The 21,318-nt window shown below is 34.7% G+C and overlaps 1 protein-coding gene and 1 long non-coding RNA gene across 4 annotated transcripts; one reads left to right on the forward strand and one right to left on the reverse strand.

The window, feature by feature from the left end:
• The first annotated feature begins 3,765 nt into the window (after positions 1-3,765).
• LOC138129797 (uncharacterized) lies at positions 3,766-7,698 on the forward strand. Of its 2 annotated transcripts, XR_011159386.1 has the most exons (4): positions 3,766-5,292; positions 5,345-5,563; positions 5,613-5,750; positions 5,803-7,698. It is a non-coding gene; the product is annotated as an uncharacterized lncRNA (long non-coding RNA). The 2 variants fall into 2 exon arrangements; XR_011159385.1 differs by having other exon boundaries at positions 3,766-5,563.
• Positions 7,699-9,389: 1,691 nt separating this feature from the next.
• On the reverse strand, positions 9,390-20,868 carry LOC138129787 (uncharacterized). 2 transcript variants are annotated; one of them, XM_069046090.1, is made up of 8 exons: positions 20,644-20,868; positions 20,334-20,444; positions 18,705-18,826; positions 13,634-18,135; positions 13,169-13,430; positions 12,906-13,107; positions 12,646-12,853; positions 9,390-10,398 (listed from the first exon to the last, which is right to left on the reverse strand). In XM_069046090.1, exons 3-5 carry the CDS (start codon positions 18,714-18,716, stop codon positions 13,397-13,399), a joined length of 4,548 nt encoding a protein of 1,515 aa, XP_068902191.1. In that variant the 5' UTR covers positions 18,717-18,826; positions 20,334-20,444; positions 20,644-20,868; the 3' UTR covers positions 9,390-10,398; positions 12,646-12,853; positions 12,906-13,107; positions 13,169-13,396. The 2 variants fall into 2 exon arrangements, with proteins under 2 accessions (XP_068902191.1, XP_068902190.1); XM_069046089.1 differs by lacking the exon at positions 9,390-10,398 and adding an exon at positions 12,183-12,528.
• Positions 20,869-21,318: the final 450 nt, after the last annotated feature.

Genomic DNA, 21,318 nt, shown 5'->3' on the forward strand with positions numbered 1-21,318 from the left:
CGGTGGATCTCACACAGTAGCTCTTCAAATTGAAAAAATTATTACTAGAAAATAACATAACACATACTAAAAAATGTTACTAGAATAAAAGTTTTATTTTGTCTATTTCTTTACACAGGAGAAGTTTTTTACCCTATACCCCAGACACCCTGTATATTTTATTTATACAGGTGTCACAGAACTGGCTCCCCAGAGAAAAAAGGGAGCCTTAGGGCGAATATATATATTAACGTGTATTTTGAAGAAAAAAAGTCCTATCTCAAATGATAACCGAGCAAAGACATTCTGAAGTTGACCAATTAGAGTTGAGCATCATTAAGGTGGAATTAATCGCAATTTTGCGTTGCTTAGGTTTCCTTTTTATCCGTAAACCTCTATAATTCTGTCCATTTGATTTGGTCCACTACATTTATTAGAATGATTGTTTACGCCAGTTTGACATTTGTTATAGAATTTCGCTGCGATATTTAATTCAAGTGTATCATTTAACATGTATTCTTCCTCTGAGTACGTAGATATGATTCTTACTTTTGCGCGATGTGGGAACAATGCACGTGAAGCAGTAAGGTTGTACCGTGACAATTTCCACAAAGACAAAACAATCCTGAAATTAATCGCTCGGGGTCGAGAAACGGGTCAGATGCAGCCAGTTCGAAGAAGAAGTTAGGGGTGCTCCAAGAAATGTAAGGACTGTCGAACACGAGGAAGTCGTATTGAATGTCTTTGAGGAAGACGGCACCCGGAGTATTCGAACAGTTTCTCGTGAAATGGGTTTATCCAAGAGTTCGGTGCAGAGAGTTCTAGCTGATAATAGGAGGCATCCGTACCACTATACACGAGTACACCATCTTCTGCCAGAGGATTATCCAATTAGGCGAGACTTTTATCTATGGTTAATAAATCAAAACGATGTCACGGATACTGTTTTCTGATGAGTCGCTATTTTGCAGAGGAAAATCCAAGAGAATAATTTCTCATTTTTCAACATAAGTTTTCTGTTAATTTGTGGACTGGGCTATTGGGCGATCGTTTGGCAAGTATAAGCGTGGTGGATCCTTCCATTTGTTAAAATTCCGAATTCCCGGCTCTAGATTGGACCGTTTGAATTCCCCGCAAGATTAACGGGGGCAAGATATGCTCAGTTCATTGGAACGGAGCTACCTGATTTACTTGAAATTGTACCTCTTGCTTATCGCATAAATGACTGGTTCCAACATTTTAGCAGAAACGTTCGGGAAATTTTGGATAACCAATATCCACAGCCCTGGATCGGTCGAGGAGGACCGCATCATTGGCCTGCCAGGTCTCCAGATCTGAATCATTTATCGGCGGCCCATAAATTCAGAGGCTGATCTGAGAGTTTGAATTCAGGAGGCTTTGTTTCAGTTACTGAAGAAATGATAACTAACGCTACTACAAGAAGTTTGTTACGTAGAGCACAATTGTGCATATAAATGAATGGTGGTCATTTCGAACATCTGCTTTAACATTGTTACCTATTTAAATAAATGGTTCTTTTTAGAATCGCCATTTTTATTGTTTTATTTCGAATTTTGCGATTGTCAAGTCTTGATGTTGATGACAGATAAACGTCAACGAATTTTTATATCGGAAAACGTCAAAATTCCACTTGCCCAAACATTTTATTGATTTGTGCGATATCAGAGATTTTTTGTTGTTGTTTAGCAACCGATCGGATTTTTTAGTAATACCTGAGGACGAGCTTCCGGGATTGGTGAAATTTAAAACTTTGTAACTCGGTAATTTGAGCTAGCAGAAAATTTATTTTAGTCAATTTAGAGTTTCTTTTGTTGTCGGCACATGCCTGTTTTCTCTGGGGAGCCAGTTCTGGGACATCCCTGTATTTATATCAATGTGCACTCTATTCTTCTTCTATATTGGCCACTCTTTCCTTAACAATCAATGTAGAATTTTTTGCCGAGCGTGTCTTGAAACACTATAAGAAAATCGCTTTTTTTCCAAATTTGGAAGTTTTCGTTTTCGCTCCATGTCTCATTTAGGTAAAGAGTCTTGAGTCTTCGTAAAAAGAAGCTGGACTGTGTGATCGTACCATCGAAAGCACTAGTACAGTTGAATCTTTCTCTGCAGTTGTCAATACATTTGACATTTGGCTAATGACCTTATGCAAAGTCTATATGGAAAAAACGTGCAAATGCACAACATAAAATATGTATTGATGGGCTGCACTGAATTCAAATTGAAAATTAGTAGTCGTGGGAAATTTTTAAAGCATTGATTATGAGAAAGCTGTTGTACGTCGGCAAGATCTCTCAATATCGTTGGAAATGTTTCCGTTTTGCGAACAAAAATCGTCCAATCGTTTTCAGGAACGTGCATTTGGTATAGCTTAAGAAAGAGAATAAGGAGTGTTTGGTCAGTCCTTGGAATTGAGAAAAAAATTTGGGAGTAGGTTGAAGCGCAAAAGTCCTCACGCTCTCAGTAGATTGTTTGTCCCTTGACCTTGACTCCACCTCACCACTGACCTTGACAGTAAACACTAGTGGGAGGAAAGTGACGGGGGGTTGAAGCGTGCCCCACTGCTACTGCTACTACCGGGTGATCAAGAAGGACTGTTTAAGTTGGCAATACAATTAAGAAATTTTTTATTTATAACACTGTAACTGGATATGTTTTGTTGGTTTATTTGACAAATATCTGAAATAGGTATAGCATTAACACCGACAAGCCACCAACAACCGGAAGTTACTCCTGTTATACGATTTAAAATACGATTCAGTGTTACCAACTTAAACAGTCCTTATTGATCACCCCGTACTACGTCACTGTCAAAAGCCTATTTAGAAACATTTGCGTACTGCTGTTTCCCGTGACAACGTGATTATATACAAATAATCGTATACAGGGTGGAACAAAAGTATCAAATATTGGCTATAACTTTTTAATTTGACAATGTATGAAAAAATGTTTAATATAAAAGTTGATTGGTGTATTATCCTGCATCATTTGGTTTTTCTACTTTGTTCCTATCTTCTTTTGTTTCGCTGCTATGGCAACCAACTTTGATTTTTTAAATAGCACCCATACATTTTTTATGTGATTTTCAAACAAGCGTATCATTCTGTATTCATAAATACAGTTTTGCCATTATGTAACGACATACCGGGTGTAGAATTGGTTTACGAGACATAGGATTTTACATGTAAAAATAAGGAGATCCAATTATTGGCTCCCCTAATAATTTTATGCCAAAATAGTTAAAATGAAAGTTAGAGAGAATTAAAAATACTGTCTAATTCCACTCTTTGTTTTTTTCTTCTTGTGGTACTGAAAGAAAAGCAAAAAGGAGTTAAGACAAAAATACTAAAAAGCAGTACTAGCAATGAAATTTGACTTCTAAAATTATTTGTCGGGTGGTTTCACTATTATTTAATTTTCTTTTGATCTGCCCTTCAAATGAACTCGTACAGGACTACAGGACGAATGAAAAGGTATCTTCCATTAAATGTTCAAACTTTTCTCTAATTCTTCAAATTATTTCTATGGATGAAATTGGTCGGTCTGGGAAATCTGAAGCAAATATTGCTTGGAAGTTTCTTAAAGAAGACCCTCCGTAATACCATTTAAAGAAAGAAATAAAATTTCATGCCTAGTAGTACTTTTTAGTATTTTTGTGTTGACTCTTTCCTTGCCTTTCTTTCAGTACCACAAGATGTTAGAATAAAACTAGGATTGAAATTAGACAGTAATTTTAATTCTCTTTAACTTTCATTTCAAGTATTTTGCCATAAAATTGTTAGGGGAGCCAATAATTGAAACTCTTTATTTTTACATGTAAAATCCTATGTCTCGTAAACCAATTCTACACCCGGTATGTATTACTCTGCAAAAATATTTTAAGAATATTACGTATACGCTTTGTCAAAGTATTACTACCTGAGGAATCTTCTACAATGGCCATTTAGCGTTTGTTTTGTTTTGTTACCACGATCGTCTAGTTATCGATCTAGCGAAAATGACAAGAAAACTGAAATCGCTTATATTGTCAGAACAATTGAGTGTTGTTCAAGCAGCATCAAAAGAAAATCTTCGCTGAAGGATTTGATGATGGAGAAAAGAGTGAAATTCTTCTGAGGCGGATTTTACGTCTAAAGACGATACCAACGAACATGGAGGCACAGATCCTAGGGAAGAAAATCAGAATATTTATCTTCTTCCTAATAGATCGTTTACAGCTTCAAATGATTTTTTTTGCATTCAGATGAGAATTTTTTGAAACTGTTTTATGTAAAATTAAAAAAATAAAGAAAGATCATGGCGCGAACACATTTTTTTTTCTGAAAAAATGGCTCCAGTTAGCTTTATTTATTTACGACAAATTCCCTCATGTTATGAAAATAGTTGATATTGACCAATAGTGTGCCAAATATCGCGAAAAAATCTAGTCATGGTCAGGAAATGCGTCTTCTGCCGACAGAAATCTCCCTTCCGGTGAAAAACAACGTTGACAAGGCTTTTGTTTTTGTTGGTAACACAAATTAATGAATAAAATGTCAGAAAATTATTTTGACGTTTTTCGAAATGGATTTAAAAAATCGTTTTAGAAACGACTCCAGCAATGATATTGACTACAGTGTAAAAACAATTTTCGGCCTCCCAATCTGGGAAATATAGCGTTACCTTACACTTTAGGTCAAGGGAGGTACGATTTCCCGTACAATGTCAAAAATTTCTAGTGGAATGTGGGAAAAATCTAGTGGAGTACGGGAAAAATGTACGGACACCGTTGATTTATTCTTTTCACAGTTACTTTAAAATTAAAGTGTCCATACGTTACTTTAATTTAGTGTAAAAAAACACATTTCCCTGTATAATTTTTCCGATAAATGTGTTTGTTTAATTTATATCGATCGAAAAAGAAAATAATCGTAACAGGGAAAATACAACCTATTGGGTTGGCAGCTGTATATGTCAAAAAGTTTGACAATTGTCAGGTATTTCATAAATATCTGCAAAATTGCACAATAAAACTAAACCACAGAAGTTGATATATGGTTTTGTGTACCTACTTTATCCAGTACTAGCTGTTAGTGCTAAAGTGCAACTGGAAATAAACTTTTTATTACAAGCTCCGAAGAAGATAGCAGCATGGCTATTGAAACGTCAGCTACCCAGCAATCCAGACGACCGCGGCACAACCCGGAAAACAATAACCCTATTGACAACGGCCGTGAAAACCTGCATTCGATTATTAGACGTTAACGTTGTTGAGTTTCTTGTTTTTTGTGAATTTTTGCAACCCTACAAAACTGCGTAAGTCATTTCTTCGCAGGAAATTCTTCACTTAAGACTGTGATTGTTTCAGCTTCTTCGTTTACAAAATGTAACAAGAAAGAATCTGATTTCGACGCCTGCTTGTCTGGAGCAATCAAGAACGCCATCACTCAACTAGACAAACCACTTTAGAACCACTTTTTTTGCCGCACTTCTCACCCAAAGAACTTGGAATATGACGTGACCTCGACTGCAAATTCAAGAACTTCAAAATCTTTGGTCACACCACAATCACCGACCTGAAAGCAAAGTAAGCAACGACAATAAAGTGCGTCCTAATAAAACTACAATTTCTCTAGACAGAATGGATTTGGAAAATAACACCTTGACGATCTCAATCACCAATCCTGAAGTTCGATACGAATATGATTACGTAGCTAAGGGTGTAATATTTTTTTTACCGATTGATACCGCAGGTCGTGCACTTGTTACTGCGCGTAAGTATTTTTTGACGAGTCAAAGAAGAAATGTACTTTGAGGGAATTTCAGAGAATGTGACGTATACGCTTACTTTTGCGTTCGAAGAATATACGAAGGATGATCTAAATTATTTGTTGATAGTCGATACTAAACTGAAGATGGCGCCACAATCGATGACAATCCGCTACGAAAATTTATTTGATGACGAGATTTTGAACGACAGATTTGCTCTCAAGATGAATGCAAATTGGAAGGCAGCTCTTGACAGTTTCCAAGCTGTCTACTTTGACAGTTATGCCCAAGGTTATGGCAATGTGTTTAATAAATTCTTGGAAGAGGTGCCTCTTAGTGATCTATTTGACGGTTGATATAAAATATTTGGGTAACGTTTAGATCGCAAAACTACGTTTGACAAGGTTATGTGAAATAAATTCTGTGAATAAAAGAAATTTCAAAAAATTATTTTCTTTTTGTCAGTACTACATGCACGTAATCTCCTCTTGACCAAGAAGTTATCAGGTTATCATGTTATCAACAACTTCCAGAAGTTTTTTCTTATTGTGCACATCTTGTAAAATCTTCATTGAATTAGCACAAAGAATGAAATAAGCTTTCTACCGGAAATGGCATTATTAGGACTTCATCATGATTTAATGTCACTAAAATCAAATCTTACCAAATCGTTTGAAGAAAGCCAGGATCACCCTTCCCAAGATGGCAATGGCAGAAGGAGAAAATGGTAATGACGAGAAGAAGAACTACCTGATTAGAGGAATGGAATAACACCAAAGCAACAATTTTCCAATCTTGACGTTGAAGAAATTGTGGGGAGTTGTAAAATCAAGATGAGTCATACAGCTAAATGTCATTTTGTTTTGTAGGAATCCTTCACAATTCAGTTACTGTTTAAGTTGGCAGTAAAACTATGGTGACTTTTTTCCGTTCCTGTTGGTTATTTGTCACATGACCGGAAGTGACATGAATTTGATAGACTGCCGAAAATTAGGTTATGCTTGATGCGAAGCACCAGTTTATTGAAAAATGAGGAGTTAAAAAAAACAAGTTAAAGCGACGAAAAGGTATTTTTGCACGACCTCTATCTAATGAGCAACTTTGTATGGAGTAAATTGGCTCTTTTTCCACTTGGGCAAAAGACATAGCCAACTCAACCTTTTATGATAGATATTTATATCATATTAATTCTTTTTTTACTCGAGGTGCAGTTTGTAGCCCGAAGGCGAACCCCGAGGGTCCTACAAAGCACCGACGGAAGCAATCATGCACTTTTTGACGACCCAAAATTTTAATTGAAAAAAGCCGGAAGGTTAAAAATTATTTTTAACTGTCAACATGACACTTAAACTTAACCTAACAGTTAAAAACACTTCAATTTTTTTTTTCAATTAAAATCCTTGGGTCGTGCAAAAAATAGTATATGCAGCTCGGGAGTCAATGATTTTTACCTTCAGTGCTTTGTAGAACTGCGCCTCGGGTAAAAATCATACACTTCACTCCCTCGGTGCATAATCTACTATTAATTTAAAGGTGCTGGTCCAAATGACCACCGTTATTTTATCAAAATCAAGACGTTTAAATTTGCAAATTATGTCAGCTGTCAATAATGACAGTAAAACAAATGGAAATAGGCACCATTCACAGTCCTGTCAATTTCAAGTAAATTTTTTTATTGCCATCTCAAACGGTACCTAATTGTTGCTCACGAGGTATTAATGTTTACTAAATATTAATGCTGGTTCAGTAATAATTCAACGAATTAATTTTTTTTATAACAACAATCCAAAATTAAGGACGTTTCATTCTCCCCTGTAAGCGCATAACGCTAACTCATTTAAAATTTTTGCTATTTCTGTCCTTCCATTTCCAGCAGCGAAATGTAAAAGAAGGCTGACGAAAAGTTTATTGATCCAATGTTGTGTTGTGTTTTGTTATTTGCGTTATTTAATGTTTTCAAGCTAAAGGCACTTATACTAGATCGGACACTCTTGTCGGAACCTTTGATGAATTGCATTCGCCGTCAATGACCTTCACTAGCGTGGCCCTTTAAATGGGTTACTGCTGCTGTTGCCATATTGAATTATATGTCAGCGATACAGTGTTGCAATGGTCGCAGATTTAAAATAAAAAAATGGAAAAAAAATCCTGAAGTCTAATTCCACAGGTTTATTCGAAACGTCGCGTCTGAGTGTTAAAAGACAGGTTTAAAAATATTTTTTAATCAAAATATGCTTAGACAATAGCGGGAGAAAGTCCTCCCTCCTTAACATTTTAAACTTATATACTACCCCCATTCCCAATATTTTACCCCCGTGGCCACGTACACAAAAATGTTGCCAGGCCAGGGAGATGACCATTATTTATGGTCATAACAACTATCACCGTGTTTTCCACCACTTGGGCCGGAAGGGGTGAGGTATTTTCGCATCATCTTCCACGTGGACATCCACGTCGACTTGACGACGACGAATCGTGTTGCATTAGTCGAAGATTTTCTTACAGATATTATGCTAAACAAAAGTGCGAATACTGCGATAAAGCAAGGACAGATCGAAATTGTCGTCAGACGCCGACGGTTTTTCTCGCTACGGATTTTCACATAGCACATGATCCGAACATGCACGATGTACTCGTATATTATTTTGGGACAAGCGGCAGTGCTGCGCATGCCTACGGGACTTTTAAATTGGTTAATATTCTATCCTTTATTAATTTCTTAACATCTCTCTCGAGTGTCCGATCTGGTATAAGTAATCTGTGCTAAAGGCTCGGACAGCTCAATTTTATTTTTTAATTAGCCACTTTATGACATAAAAAATTTACTTATGACGTCATGTATTTTTTGCACAATGACGTCATCATTAGTTTTTTTTTAAATGACAACCCCCACTTTTTTCTCTCTTTTTGATAGACCTTCCTACTACCTAAACGATGAATTAAAAAAATTGTTACTTTACATAACAATTTTTTTGGAAAATGACAAATTTTACTTCGAAAATTTAATTTAATTTTTACTGTTAAAATTTTAAATGAGCTCCAACAAGAACAAATAAACATCTAAGGTTAACAATAAAATTGAACGCTAATGTTGAAATTGCCCCCCGCCAACCATTTGGCACTCAACGACACGAGTGTAGACATTGTACACTGCGCTCAATAGTGTCAGGGATGATTTGTTCTATTTCAGCGCGAATTTTCTGCCGTAAATGTTCTAAATTATTTGGTCTATTAAAATAAACCCTCGATTTTAAATAACCCCATTGAAAAATAAGTTTACGTTAAAAAACTCCATAACTTGTTTGTTATTAAAGATATCAATCTTTTATTTTTTTTAGATGATAGCTGCGTTTATACTGAAACATTTCAACTTCCTTGACTTTTCCTCGATGAAACGTTCCTCCCTTATTTGGTGTATTGTTGGTTGCCGCATTCCCTCGGAGGAAATATTTTTGCGGAAAAATATGAAACAAAAATAATGAAAAAAGAAATATTTATGGATCCTACGTTGTGTTTTGTTTATCATTTAGCTTAATGAGGTTCTAACGAGAGGCGGTACCTTCGGAAGTTTTTTCAGAATTAAAACGATTGGGCACACTTTACTTAAATTTTATTTAACAAATAATCGTGTATGGTGGTGTTTGGTCCCAAAAAATGGTAGGAATAAATTAATTAATTCAATAACAGAAGTTGGTAGATATTTGACTCAAGTAAATTTGTGTCTCGCGGCCCGCGAATTGAGATCTGACTCATGAATAAATCACTAAGCTGGGCAAATACAGAAGTTGGTCCGATTTAGATTTGACTTGTTTCCCCAATTAAATTGAACCCGACGCGATGCCCTGGAAACCTTCAGTCAAAGCCTGGTCTACTCCGGTGATTGAAAATAAAAGGGAAAAAGGTTCTAACAGACTTATAGGGTACCTCTCTTCACGTATCAGCTGGCCTAGTTTGGTCACTGTCAGGTTTACGGGTGACGCGGCTGTTTGTGCACTTTTGCCGGACCACAGCTAATTGAGTGCGACGAACACTGGCAGTAGCTTCCCCGACGGCGAAGGCTCCCAAGTAATGAATGATTAATGAAGCTATTTTATAATGAGTTTGTAATAGATCGCCTTGGCGAGAACACGTTTCCCCAATCGGTAAATGCAAGAAGATCACATACTTCGCGATAGAGAATCTAATTCAAGATTCTAAAGAGTCACGTGGTCGTCAAATGTTCAAGGAAAATAATACAATCTTTACTTTAGAACGATAAAGAACTAAATGCTGTTTAACTAATTAAATCGCGACTACAAATAATGTACAAGAATCAGAGAAATAATTTACCTTGTAAATGTAAAGCACGTCACAAAATGGCTGCTGGATGTACCGAACGTACCTCCGGCTACTTTGGAGATCAAACCCCGAGTGAAAAAAAAAACCTTTTCCCGTTCCGCATTCGGTTTTATTATTCGCAACCGCTAACTGTCCAAAGTAACCAATCAACTCGGTTCTACATTACTTGTTACTTACTTCGATCCCGACACCTTTTCGATATCTTTAGAACTTTTGAAATAACAGTTTCCGTTTTCCACCATAATTTTAAATGTTTCAATTTAGACTTTATGAGGACCAGACTGAATGTACATAATTTGTTGTTGAATTAGAACGCTGAAAAAGAACACTAAATTACTGATTCTATACAATAATAAACCTCAACATTAAGAATCAAACACAATTAAAAATGGAATAAACAGAATTAAACAGGAACACTGAATTACTGACTCTATAGAATAATAAAAATCAGCACCAAGAATTAAACAGAATTAAAATGAAACAAATTAACGTTATTTTGAAACCTAAATTGGGCTTGAAACGCTGTTACGCAAGTGCCATGTCATGCAACTAAATTCCGTTGATTTGCTACTTCTAAAAATTGTTCTACATTGGTTTGATTCCCCAAAACTGTTCTAATTAATTCGTAATTTTCATTATCTCTCTCTCATTTACGCCTCTGATTTCTTCGACTACCTGGCTTTACCGTTACCCTGTTGTCCGTGTTTTCTACCCACTCCCTTTCAACTTTGCTTTGTTACTTTTCTAACTAATAGTGCAAACGATTCTAGTTATTTTCTACGATAAAGCGCTCTGTTTCTAATTTGCAATTCACGCCCTTGAATTACAAATATGCCATAAATTTGAGAATGCTAAAAAAAGTAAATTAACCTAATGAACATTGATTTGGTGGTTCTCTCAATTTGAAACCTGCTAATATCAAATTCATTTAATTCAAGTATCCCCTGATTTTACCTGGACTCCCCAAATTGTCGAACGAGTAAATTTTGCAATGTTTCTTTTCCCATAAAAACTGTTATCTTTGTGTTGTGTTCGGACCCGGCGCGTACCTGAATTTTCAAAGAAAGGTTGGCAGATTTCACTTGAGGAATGTGGTACCACTCTTGCCGACTAAGAGCCCGATTTCAAGTCAGGGTGACAAATAGGTGATGCAGCGCAAATGTGTAGGTATCTTTGTCCTACACATTAATTACCAATATGCGTCATCTTTCTCAAACTTGCAATTTTGTGCCGTTACCATGACAATACAAGTTGCAACTCAACTTGAGATCGGCCTCAAAGGCATCAATAAAATTTACAACTGACCAGCATTTCCGTCGCAAAAGAACGGTATTTAAAATATTTCATTGAAATTATTTTAAAATTAAAATTCTTAATTTATCGAACCTATTCGGACCGTTACAATATCACCTGTCCATTTCTTCTATATTTTGGTGAAAACGTTCCCCTTATTCCTCGCTAATAGCACCAAGATTTTTAGGAAAAAGATTTAAGTGCGAAAATAGGAAATGCACTTTCAATCTCATATTACATCCCAAGATGTGAAAATCTTCCAACATGATTCTTACAATATTTTTGTAGTCTTCATCTTAGTAATTTCCAAGCAAATTTTTCTATGATGTTCTTAAATGCCTTCCAGGCATTCCTTTCAACAACATTCATAGAATATTTAATTAATTCATTCATTCTGGGTGAATATTCCAATTTTAAGAAAAAACGAATTGTGAAAAAACTAGACGTGATAGCGCAAAACCAAAATCATTTTCGTAATCAGGAGGTCGAAATTGTTCAAAAACTGTCAATTTTATGCAAACAACGAAATCAGTGTAGACCTGTGTAATCAATCAAAACTTTAACTGACTGACCAGTCCACGCGACAACCCATTCATTCATTTGGCAACTTTTTGTGGTATAACAATGGTGGAGCAATTATTTATTATTTAATTAAATGTAATTTACTTTCTCCAAGTACTAACGAATATGTTTTTATTTTATCACTTTCTAACTGTACTTCACTTCACAACAAGGAAGTTGCTTCACAAAGATTTTACTCAGACATAGAGAAATGTCCAAGGAAAAATAAATAAAATCACGATAGCTGAGATATCATCATCTATTAATCAAATAATGAGGGGGCGCCAAGTGTATAAGACAATTAATGCCTTTTTTTTGTGAGTGAGGTGAAACCCCTCAGAAACCTCACTCTACGGCCCAGTTTTGTATTTTTTTCCACAAACCAATTTATTGCATTAACTAAATATTAAACTATTCAAATAAGGGGAAAAACAACTAACTATGCAAACAATACCAAGCCAAAAAAATAATGTAACAGTGACAATTGAAACTGTCAGTTGCCCAGAAAAGGGTGTTGGTTCCTCTCCCGCCTATCCGCTTGGATGTGGCAGTCCGTTCCTTCAACTTCTGGACCGAACTTATAAAAGATGTCTGAAAAAAATTCATCGATTATAAATTATAATAGTATTACGTTACGTTTAAACCGGTAATAATAAATTGCAATTTGCAGGGAATATTCATTATAAAAGGGCAATTAGCATTACTGACCTGTCAATTAATAAGTAACTTCCTAATTCCGAGCATCTTATTACCAAGTAATAACACACAAAAATGGTAATTTACATGAAGAAATGTCAACCTCCAAACCCCAGACCAATTTGATTACTGTCCATCCATCACATTTACACCATTACTCAAACCATATTTATTGTTACTGTCAAACTGCCCAGGAGATTTAAGAACAATAAGACAGGCCCTTAACAGATTTTCGTTAGCTAAAGTATGTCTCAGGATGTTGGAATACTTACTCCTCGGGAGAAGATTCTCTACTGTCAAGATCTCCTCCTTCTATTTTTGTTGTAATCAAGTGAACAAAACATATTCGCTGATATGAATGAGTATGATTTGAATGTGAATTTCAGTAACTGCTTCAAGGGACATCACTTGTTTCATTCACTTCTAGAAAAACTCTAGAATACCTCTAGGCCAAGTTCCAATATGTACCTCCACCTTGCAATACAAAATCACTAATATGTTATTTGTTTTAATTGAAAAATAAATACAGTGATACCTTTTGTTGAAATATTCTTCTTTGCGTAACTTTTATTCAGGCAATGGAATCTCTCTTTGATTTTATTCACTTCAACTTCTACGCATGAATCTAAGACTCACCGTTCTTTTCATAGACAAATAGACTGCCAAATTATTCTCTTAACTATAAAGTAATCTGTTTTGCTAGCGCAGTTTTCCACTAGCGCAAATTTTAATTCGAGATCTTCAACCGAACCAAAGGAAAGGCCTAAGCCCCATAAATATCAAACTCTTTTTGATACCTGCAAATCAGAAATGAATCAGTTTTGATCAGTCAACAAACAGAATAAAGATAATGAAACCATCATAGGAAATGTTTTGAAACTTGTGATAATGCAATGGTGATGATTGCGATGAAACCTCGAAACATCTCAGAACAAATTGAAGAACCTTCAATTATGTGTCAAGGTTTTACAGTATTTTTGCGCCTTAGTTTTGCACATACCTTTGCCTACGCGTCACCTCCAGTAACAAATCTTTCTTCAAGCACCCCAATCTTGCAGCAAATCTTAGAGGGTATTCTTCATGATTAATTTCGATTGCTGCAAGATCCACACTCTTACTCAAAAGAAAACTCACGAATTTCTCATTTCCTGCATAGACGGCCAGATGTAACGGGGTTGCATTATCATTCATAACGGCATTAACACATGCTCCTCTCTCTATTAACAATTGTGCTGTTTCCAATGTTGCATTTTTCAGAGCCAAATGTAACGGAGTTTCATTGTTATTCGTGACGGCATTAACAAATGCTCCATTCTCAATTAAGATGTCGGCAATTCCCGTTTTTCCATCTTGAGCTGCCAAATGCAACGGACTTTTACAGGTATCACTTAGAACAGTATTAACAGACGCTCCCGCGTCGATTAAAAACATAACCATTTCCAGTTTACCATTTTTGACAGCCAAATGTAACGGTGCTTCGTTAAATTTTGTGCCGGCATTAACAGATGCTCCTTCTTCGATTAGTAATTTTGCTGTTTCCAATTTTTCGTATTTGACGGCCAAATGTAACGGAGTTTCATTATGTTGCCTGACGGCATTAACACATGCTCCTCCTGCTGTTAAAAATTTAACCGCATCCGTTCTTCCGTATTTGGCAGCCCAATGTAGCGGAGTCTCATTGTCAAATGTAACGGCATCGACAGCTGCGCCTTCCTCGATTAATAACTTGACCATTTTTGATTTTCCATATTTGACAGCCGAATGTAACAGGGTTTCGTCATATTTTTTGAAGTTATTAACAGATGCTCCTTTCTCGATTAATAATTTAGCAGTTTTCGTTTCTCCGTTTTCGACAGCGAAATATAACGCAGATTTATTATCAGTTGTGACCGCATCAATAGATGCACCATTATCGATTAGTAATTTTACCGTTTCCGTTCTTCCATTTTCTAGAGCCAAGTGTAACGGAGTTTTATTATTTTTTGTAACAACATTAACACATGTCCCTTCCTCTATCAATAACTGAATGGCATATGTTTTTCCATGAGTGGCTGCTAAACACAGAGCAGCTTCCAAATGTCTGTTCATACCTTTTACTTTATAACCCTTGTTGATTTTACAAAAACGGTCAGAATTTAAAAAAAAATCGATTAGATAACCCAAGGTTTCACTTTCTTCATAGTAGCAGTTTACGATAGTGTATTTAATGAACATCCAAGGTTCGCTTTTGAGAATCATCTTGCTATTCTTGCTATTAGCAATCAATAGAGACAATACATTTTTATAGCCATGCGCCAGGCAAAAGAAATAAAATTTCGGGTTGTATTTATAATTTTTTACATACTTCAATACCTCCTTTGAACTCCCATATTTTTTCAAGATCATTTCTGCTGAAAGAAGGCTGTTGTTCTCAAAAGCGTAGTCCAGAGCACTTAGCTTGAATAATTCGTCGCATTCGTTATAGTCGAAGTGATCGACAATAATTTCTAAAATGCGAATATTCTTCAAATATTCTTCAATCTTTTGTGAAAATCGAATAGAATGTGATGCAAATCTGTTAAATCGTGGTTCATTATACGTCGCAATGTGCAGTGGGTTGCGGCCACCTTTGTCGTAAATGTTCTTGTCCTCAATATGTTTCACAATTTGATTCTCATCTTGATAGATTACGCCCAAATGTAGAGGATTATCTTCGGCAAGAATCACATTAAAAATCATCATCACGTTTTTGTATCTATCAGAAAGCAATTGGTTTCGAATGATTCGAGCTTTGTCGTGGTTGTTTGCAAAAAACTGTGCAACAAAATATTCTGCAAATGTTAAATGTCCAAAGACGGCTTTGCCCTTTTCGTCTACATTCGTGACGATGCCATAAAAATCTTTGTTTCTTTTGATTTCATACAAAAATTCTTTATCTGGTTTGATTTCCAGATCGAGCATTTTAAGAACGTGATTGTCGAAAAGCGACTGCAAAGCTAAAACTTCGTACCTTTTCAGTACTTCTTCTGGTTTTACCGGATTCACGTGAGAATGTTTGTATTCCAGTTTATCAAGATTGTGTTTAATTTTCCCGGAGAAGAATAATTTATACATTTTTGTTAAAACGAAGATATTGTCGGTCATGCTATGGTAAACTTCTTTGTGGTCGAGAAACGTTTGCGTTATTATGTAAAGCTGAAGAGGTATTCCCAAAACTCGACAATTGTTGACGATATCGGTGCTGCTGAAGATTCTGTCCATCATCTTTTCTATTTCTTCGTCCGAATACTTTTCTTTTAGACGATTCTTTATGTAACATTTTTGCTGCTCTTTGTCCACTTCTTCCATGTCCAACGTAAATGGTTCTAAACGTAATTCCAATTTTTCCTTTAAATTGTTTCGGGAAGAAACCCACACACGGAATCCCATTGAAGATAATTCTTTAATATACTTTAAAACGTCATCGACGCATTGGTTTTCAACTTCGTCGACGCCATCAAAGAAGAATACTACATTTTTCTTCGATCGAAAGTCATCTCTGATATTATCTGAAAAACAGTCTTCGCTTTTTCTGAATAAATTGCTTAAAAATTCATCAGTGTCGTGTTGTTTTTTCAGAAATTCGTTATGTGTTTTGAGATCAATTCTGATTGTCCAAAATTCGGAATGGCATTCGTTTTTCAACTTGTTCAACATTGACGATTTACCCATACCGGGGTTGGCACATAAAACATTAATGGGTCTAGTTAAATAATCATAAATTTTATTTTCTTCTATCGATATTTTCTTCCAAATAAATTTCTTCGTTGAACAGTTTCTACTCGTCACTACAGACAGACTACCGTCGTCACACATCCTTCTTAAGAATAATACCGATTTCTTGTTGCTCTTCTCAGAAACATCTTCAAGTAGTTGCCCTGAACATTCTTCATTGGTTGATATAATCGTCACAGAGCCCTTAACAATTTTCTTCGATTTTAAATAATCATGGATGTCGATGACGTTTATGTCAAGCTTACGAATTTTATTTCGAATTTCTTCCAACTTTCCGTTGAAATCAATAACAACTAGATTCTCCTTTAAAAATGTATGATGAAAAACTGTATCGCTTGTTAAAACTTTCAAAGAAACTTTTCTGTCTATATAATATGGTGGAAGACGTTCTGCTTTTTGTCCAACTAAAAAATTGTCCTTCAACATGTGAAACACTTCTTTGGCTCCAGTGTACCCAAGAAATTCTTGAGAAGAATGGATCAACTTTTCAAGTGTTATCTCTTTCCTGCCCTGTAGCGACAAGCGACAAGTCCTGATGACATCCTTGTATAAGGTTTCGTTCACCAATAAGTCGTTCAAATTTTTAAACATTCGTAATCTTTTCAATTTTGCGGCTCGAATTCCTTGACCCACCAAAACAAATTTTACTTTGCTTCGTAGTTGGTGTAGTTCCATTATTTTATAAATGAAATTTTGTGAAATTTTATTAAAGTTGACGATGAGTGGTTTTTCGAAAAAATAGTGGAATATTTTAAATTTTTCTTCTGTTTCCAATTTTGTTACGGATTTTTCGATCATTTTGCTTTCTTTTGCTAGTCGCATTATGCATTCATCAACTGAAGAGTTTGGGTCCATCTTGTAGATTTTTTTGTAAATTTCACACTTTTCCTCAAGTCCTTCAAGATCACAATCCCTCACTAAATGTTTAACAAAGTTTTTGAACAAATCGTTAATCAAAGTAATTTGAAATTCTTTGATCACCTTCACAAATAATTTTAGTTTATCGTGTTGACCAACGGGGAAATGACGGTTTACTATTGCGAATGGGGATGCGAATATATCAATAAGATGGATATTGACCGTTGCTTTATCAATTGTCTTATTTGTGAATCGGCCTTGATGCCATTTTCTGAACAAATCCAGATATTTGAGAACTATGTTCCTGCTTTGCAGAATCTTAACCATATCTTCTTCAATATCTTCATAATTTTTCTGGCAAACGAAAACCGTAAATCGTGACAAAAACATTTCGTAGTCTGATTTTGTTATTTCATTATTGTGTGGAGTTTTATCTTTGACTTCAAACCTGTATACGTTTCCTTTACTGGAACTGCTGTCGAGAAACTTATTTCCATCGAAACTGCTGCCTTCCACCATAGCGAAATTCGTTACTTCTTCGGTTCGTTTTGGATCGAATTTGGCATTGGTGTAAAGGATAAACTGACGTTGTTTGTTTTCTTCGCTCAAGCTTTTAAATGCTTGACAATATTTTTTCAGACTGAAATCGCCCTTCTCCGCCTCGAAACTTCCCGGTGATAAAACCTTGTTTTTTTTGTTCTTGTGTTTTAGTTGCATGGCAAAAGAAAGTTGTTTTTCGTTTTTCGTAACATTTACCACCACATCGTCCATGTTTTCCAAATTGTCAACGTTGCTTTGAATGGAAAAATTTTCTACTCTTTTGTTGTTGAGCTTTAAGGCTAAGTATGCCGGAACTAGAATTTCATATTCGATTCCGAAACCAGGCGTGTTCTACAAAATACAGTTTTTTTTAAGTTGCGATATTCAAAATAAACAATCTTTAAGATTTAAAAACAAGTTAACATTTAACTAGAATGTCGAAGTAAATAATTCAATTTAATTTCGCATGGCTTTTACTAAAGTTTTTCAGTCTAATTATATTTAATAATTTTATCTAATCCCGTGGGATAAATGACACTTATCCCACTCATTTGAGTGGAATAAGGAACTTCATTACCGGACGCATTTCATTACTCCACTCAGTGGGATAAGTAAGTTATTATTCCACTGGCGGAAATAAATAAAATTTACCTTTTTTTTTTTAATTCGGAGCGGTCTTAGATAAAATTTTGTACATAACACGTGGGCTAAAGCATATTACAGGAAACTCGTGTGATTACAGATGAACTCGGGCTAACGCCCTCGTCATCTGCAATCTTCACACTCGAGTCCTGTAATATTGCTTTTATTCCAATAATTGTGTAAATAACTATTCTAGGACTATTCCCATACATTTAAATTAAAACAGGATTGTTATATTAATGAAAAATCAAAATATGTATTTGATAATGGATTCTTACCTTAGTCGCCATATTTGAAAACTCTTAAAGTGGACACTTCAGATAAAACTTCAATGAAATCAACGATGAGAAACGGATCCAAGCTCTTGTTTTGAATCTGTCATTCCACATTTGTTTCATGACTGAAAAAAATAAACTATAAATTAACACAAAATATTGTAACGTTCCGCCAATTGCGATTTTCTCGTTTTTGCAAAAAAAAAGAACGAAACAAACATTGTGGTGTGTTTTTTTTTGTTGTTGTTTCATTCTAGTTCCTCAAGAGGCCGCATCTTTGGAGAGTTATTTTAAATGAAACAATTAAATACACTTGACTTAAATTTTATTTAACGAGAAAAACATATTTTGCTTCAAGCGGTCGAAAATCGCGCCTTTGTGTATCTCTATAGAAACGGTTGAAATGGCTTTTTTGTAACAGGACTTGAAACACTTCAAGTCCTAGGAGTTGAAATGTCCACAGGCGACTCGACCGAGTTAAATATAAGGTCACTTGAAGCATTTCTCACGATTTGTCTATCAATAATTACGCGATATCTATATATATAAAACTGAATGTCTGTTTGTATATTTTGTATGCAAATCTACAGTTTTACTCCGATCTTGATGAAATTTTGTACACTTGATCTTCAAAACAAGAAGAAAATTACTGTCTACTTTAATTTTACAAAAACTAACCCCTACTACCATTTTCAACCCTGTTAAGAAAAAAAGACAGTTTTTTCGAGTTGGAAATACCTTCACCTTCGCCGCTTCACCCCTATTTCATCCTCTGAGTATATCGTCACCTTCGCCGCTTGACACCCACAAAAAGTAACCCCTATTATCATTTTTAAGCCTGTTAAGCACAAAAAAAGTTTTTTCGAGTTGGAAATCGCGTTTGCATGATATGTTCAGGTGTCATAGTTACATTTGGTTGTTTATAAAAGTAGCAATTTCGCAAAATGTGTTTGAATGATTGTGTTTTACCGGAAGATGTCTTAAATGAAGCAGAATAAGCTTCAAATAGCTTAATACCAGAAAAATCAAAAGGCAGGTATCTGAAATCAAACGAGACAATCAAACAATAGGAAGATTTAAATAAGGTTACAACTGAAAATAAAAGTGTTATGTTGGCGTATTTTCATGAATTGGTAAGTGATCATAATGTTAGTTTCTTATCATATTGATCTTTTTGTTTATATAGTCGAAGAAAAAAGTAGTCTACAGTTAAGTTTTAATTATTCTTCGTAAAAAGACAAACTTCATATTGATATTACTGCGTTTATCACAATACATGAAAGTAGAAACATAATTTTAAAACATTCTGAAATTTGCGGGCGAAGCCGCGGGTAAAAGCTAGTATTTCATAATTAAATTAACTCTATTAAAAAAAAAGCCCTAAAAAAGCGAAATAAGAAAATTATTACCAAGTATTTAAGTATTTGTTTTCTTTATCGCTTTGTAGAATTCCCTAAATTTTACCACATTCATGGTATATTCGTTCCTTTTTTCAAAAATATTATTTACTATCCAAATTTTAAATATTTATTTAAAAATAATAACATTTACAAAGAAACGGGGACTTAGTTTTACAAAAAAAGCTTGTACACAATTTTGATAAATTATTTAAACAATGTTTTGAAAAATTACCTGCTACTATGATTCAATAAAGCTGAAAGAAAATTCTTCAGAGGACAGCGCCTAGATAATGGCCAAAGGGTACATCTCATCTCTAATCCAAATGAGTCGTTGGTTTTATTACTGAAAAAATAAATATTATTTACCAACAAATATTTTGACCCAAGTGCATTTTATTATTTTTATTTATAATCCATAATGAAATGTTCTGTATTACATATCATATAAGCATACGGAGAAGCATGCTTCATTTATAAAAACAGCGTAATAAAATAAAAGACATTTGAATTTATAAATGCATTCATTAAAATGAAAATATTACCTTAATTGTTATTATTGAATAAAATTGAAATTTATTCTGGAAGAGCACCTGTACTTTAAAATGAGACAAGGATCCACCTTGCAATTTACCATAAACTCTTTCTATCACTGAATAGTATTCAATTGAATTTTTATTTAATGCCAATATTTTATCACGACCCTACGTCATTTAACAACTGAATTTCTCGATAATCAGTTTATCACTCACTTTATAGTATATTTTAAAAATAAGTATAAGATCAAGAGAACACAATATAAATTCTTCAAAAATTTACTGTACCTAATCATCCATTGTGATTGAAATGAGAAAAGTACATTTCACAACTTTTTGTTATTCTTACAATTTATCATTATTGCTTAACAACCTTGTAACATGATTTTATCTTTCGGGATTGATTTTATCGTAAAGATATTAATCTCTTTGTGCTATTTAATAATTAGTTAGATTTAATTTGGCTCTGGTATGATTCACACTAAAGGATTCCCCACCTTAATAAATAAAAAAATTAAGTCACATCAGAATCTCACTGTACTAAAACGTCAAAAATGCAACAGTAAATCATCGCCGCAATCATCAGGAGTCAGTAAAGAAAATAAAGATATCAAACCATATAATTCGTTTTATTTAAAAAAAATACTTGGTAGGGTATTACGTTATTTTTTGTATTTTATAACT

The sequence above is a fragment of the Tenebrio molitor genome, chromosome 4 (genome assembly GCF_963966145.1).
Source record: "Tenebrio molitor chromosome 4, icTenMoli1.1, whole genome shotgun sequence".
Taxonomy (NCBI): Eukaryota; Metazoa; Arthropoda; class Insecta; order Coleoptera; family Tenebrionidae; genus Tenebrio; species Tenebrio molitor.

Coding starts and splice junctions, on each gene's coding strand:
- LOC138129787 (XM_069046090.1), bottom strand. Junction 13,431..13,633: donor GAGGTGACGCGTAGGCAAAG/GTATGTGCAAAA, acceptor TCTGATTTGCAG/GTATCAAAAAGAGTTTGATA.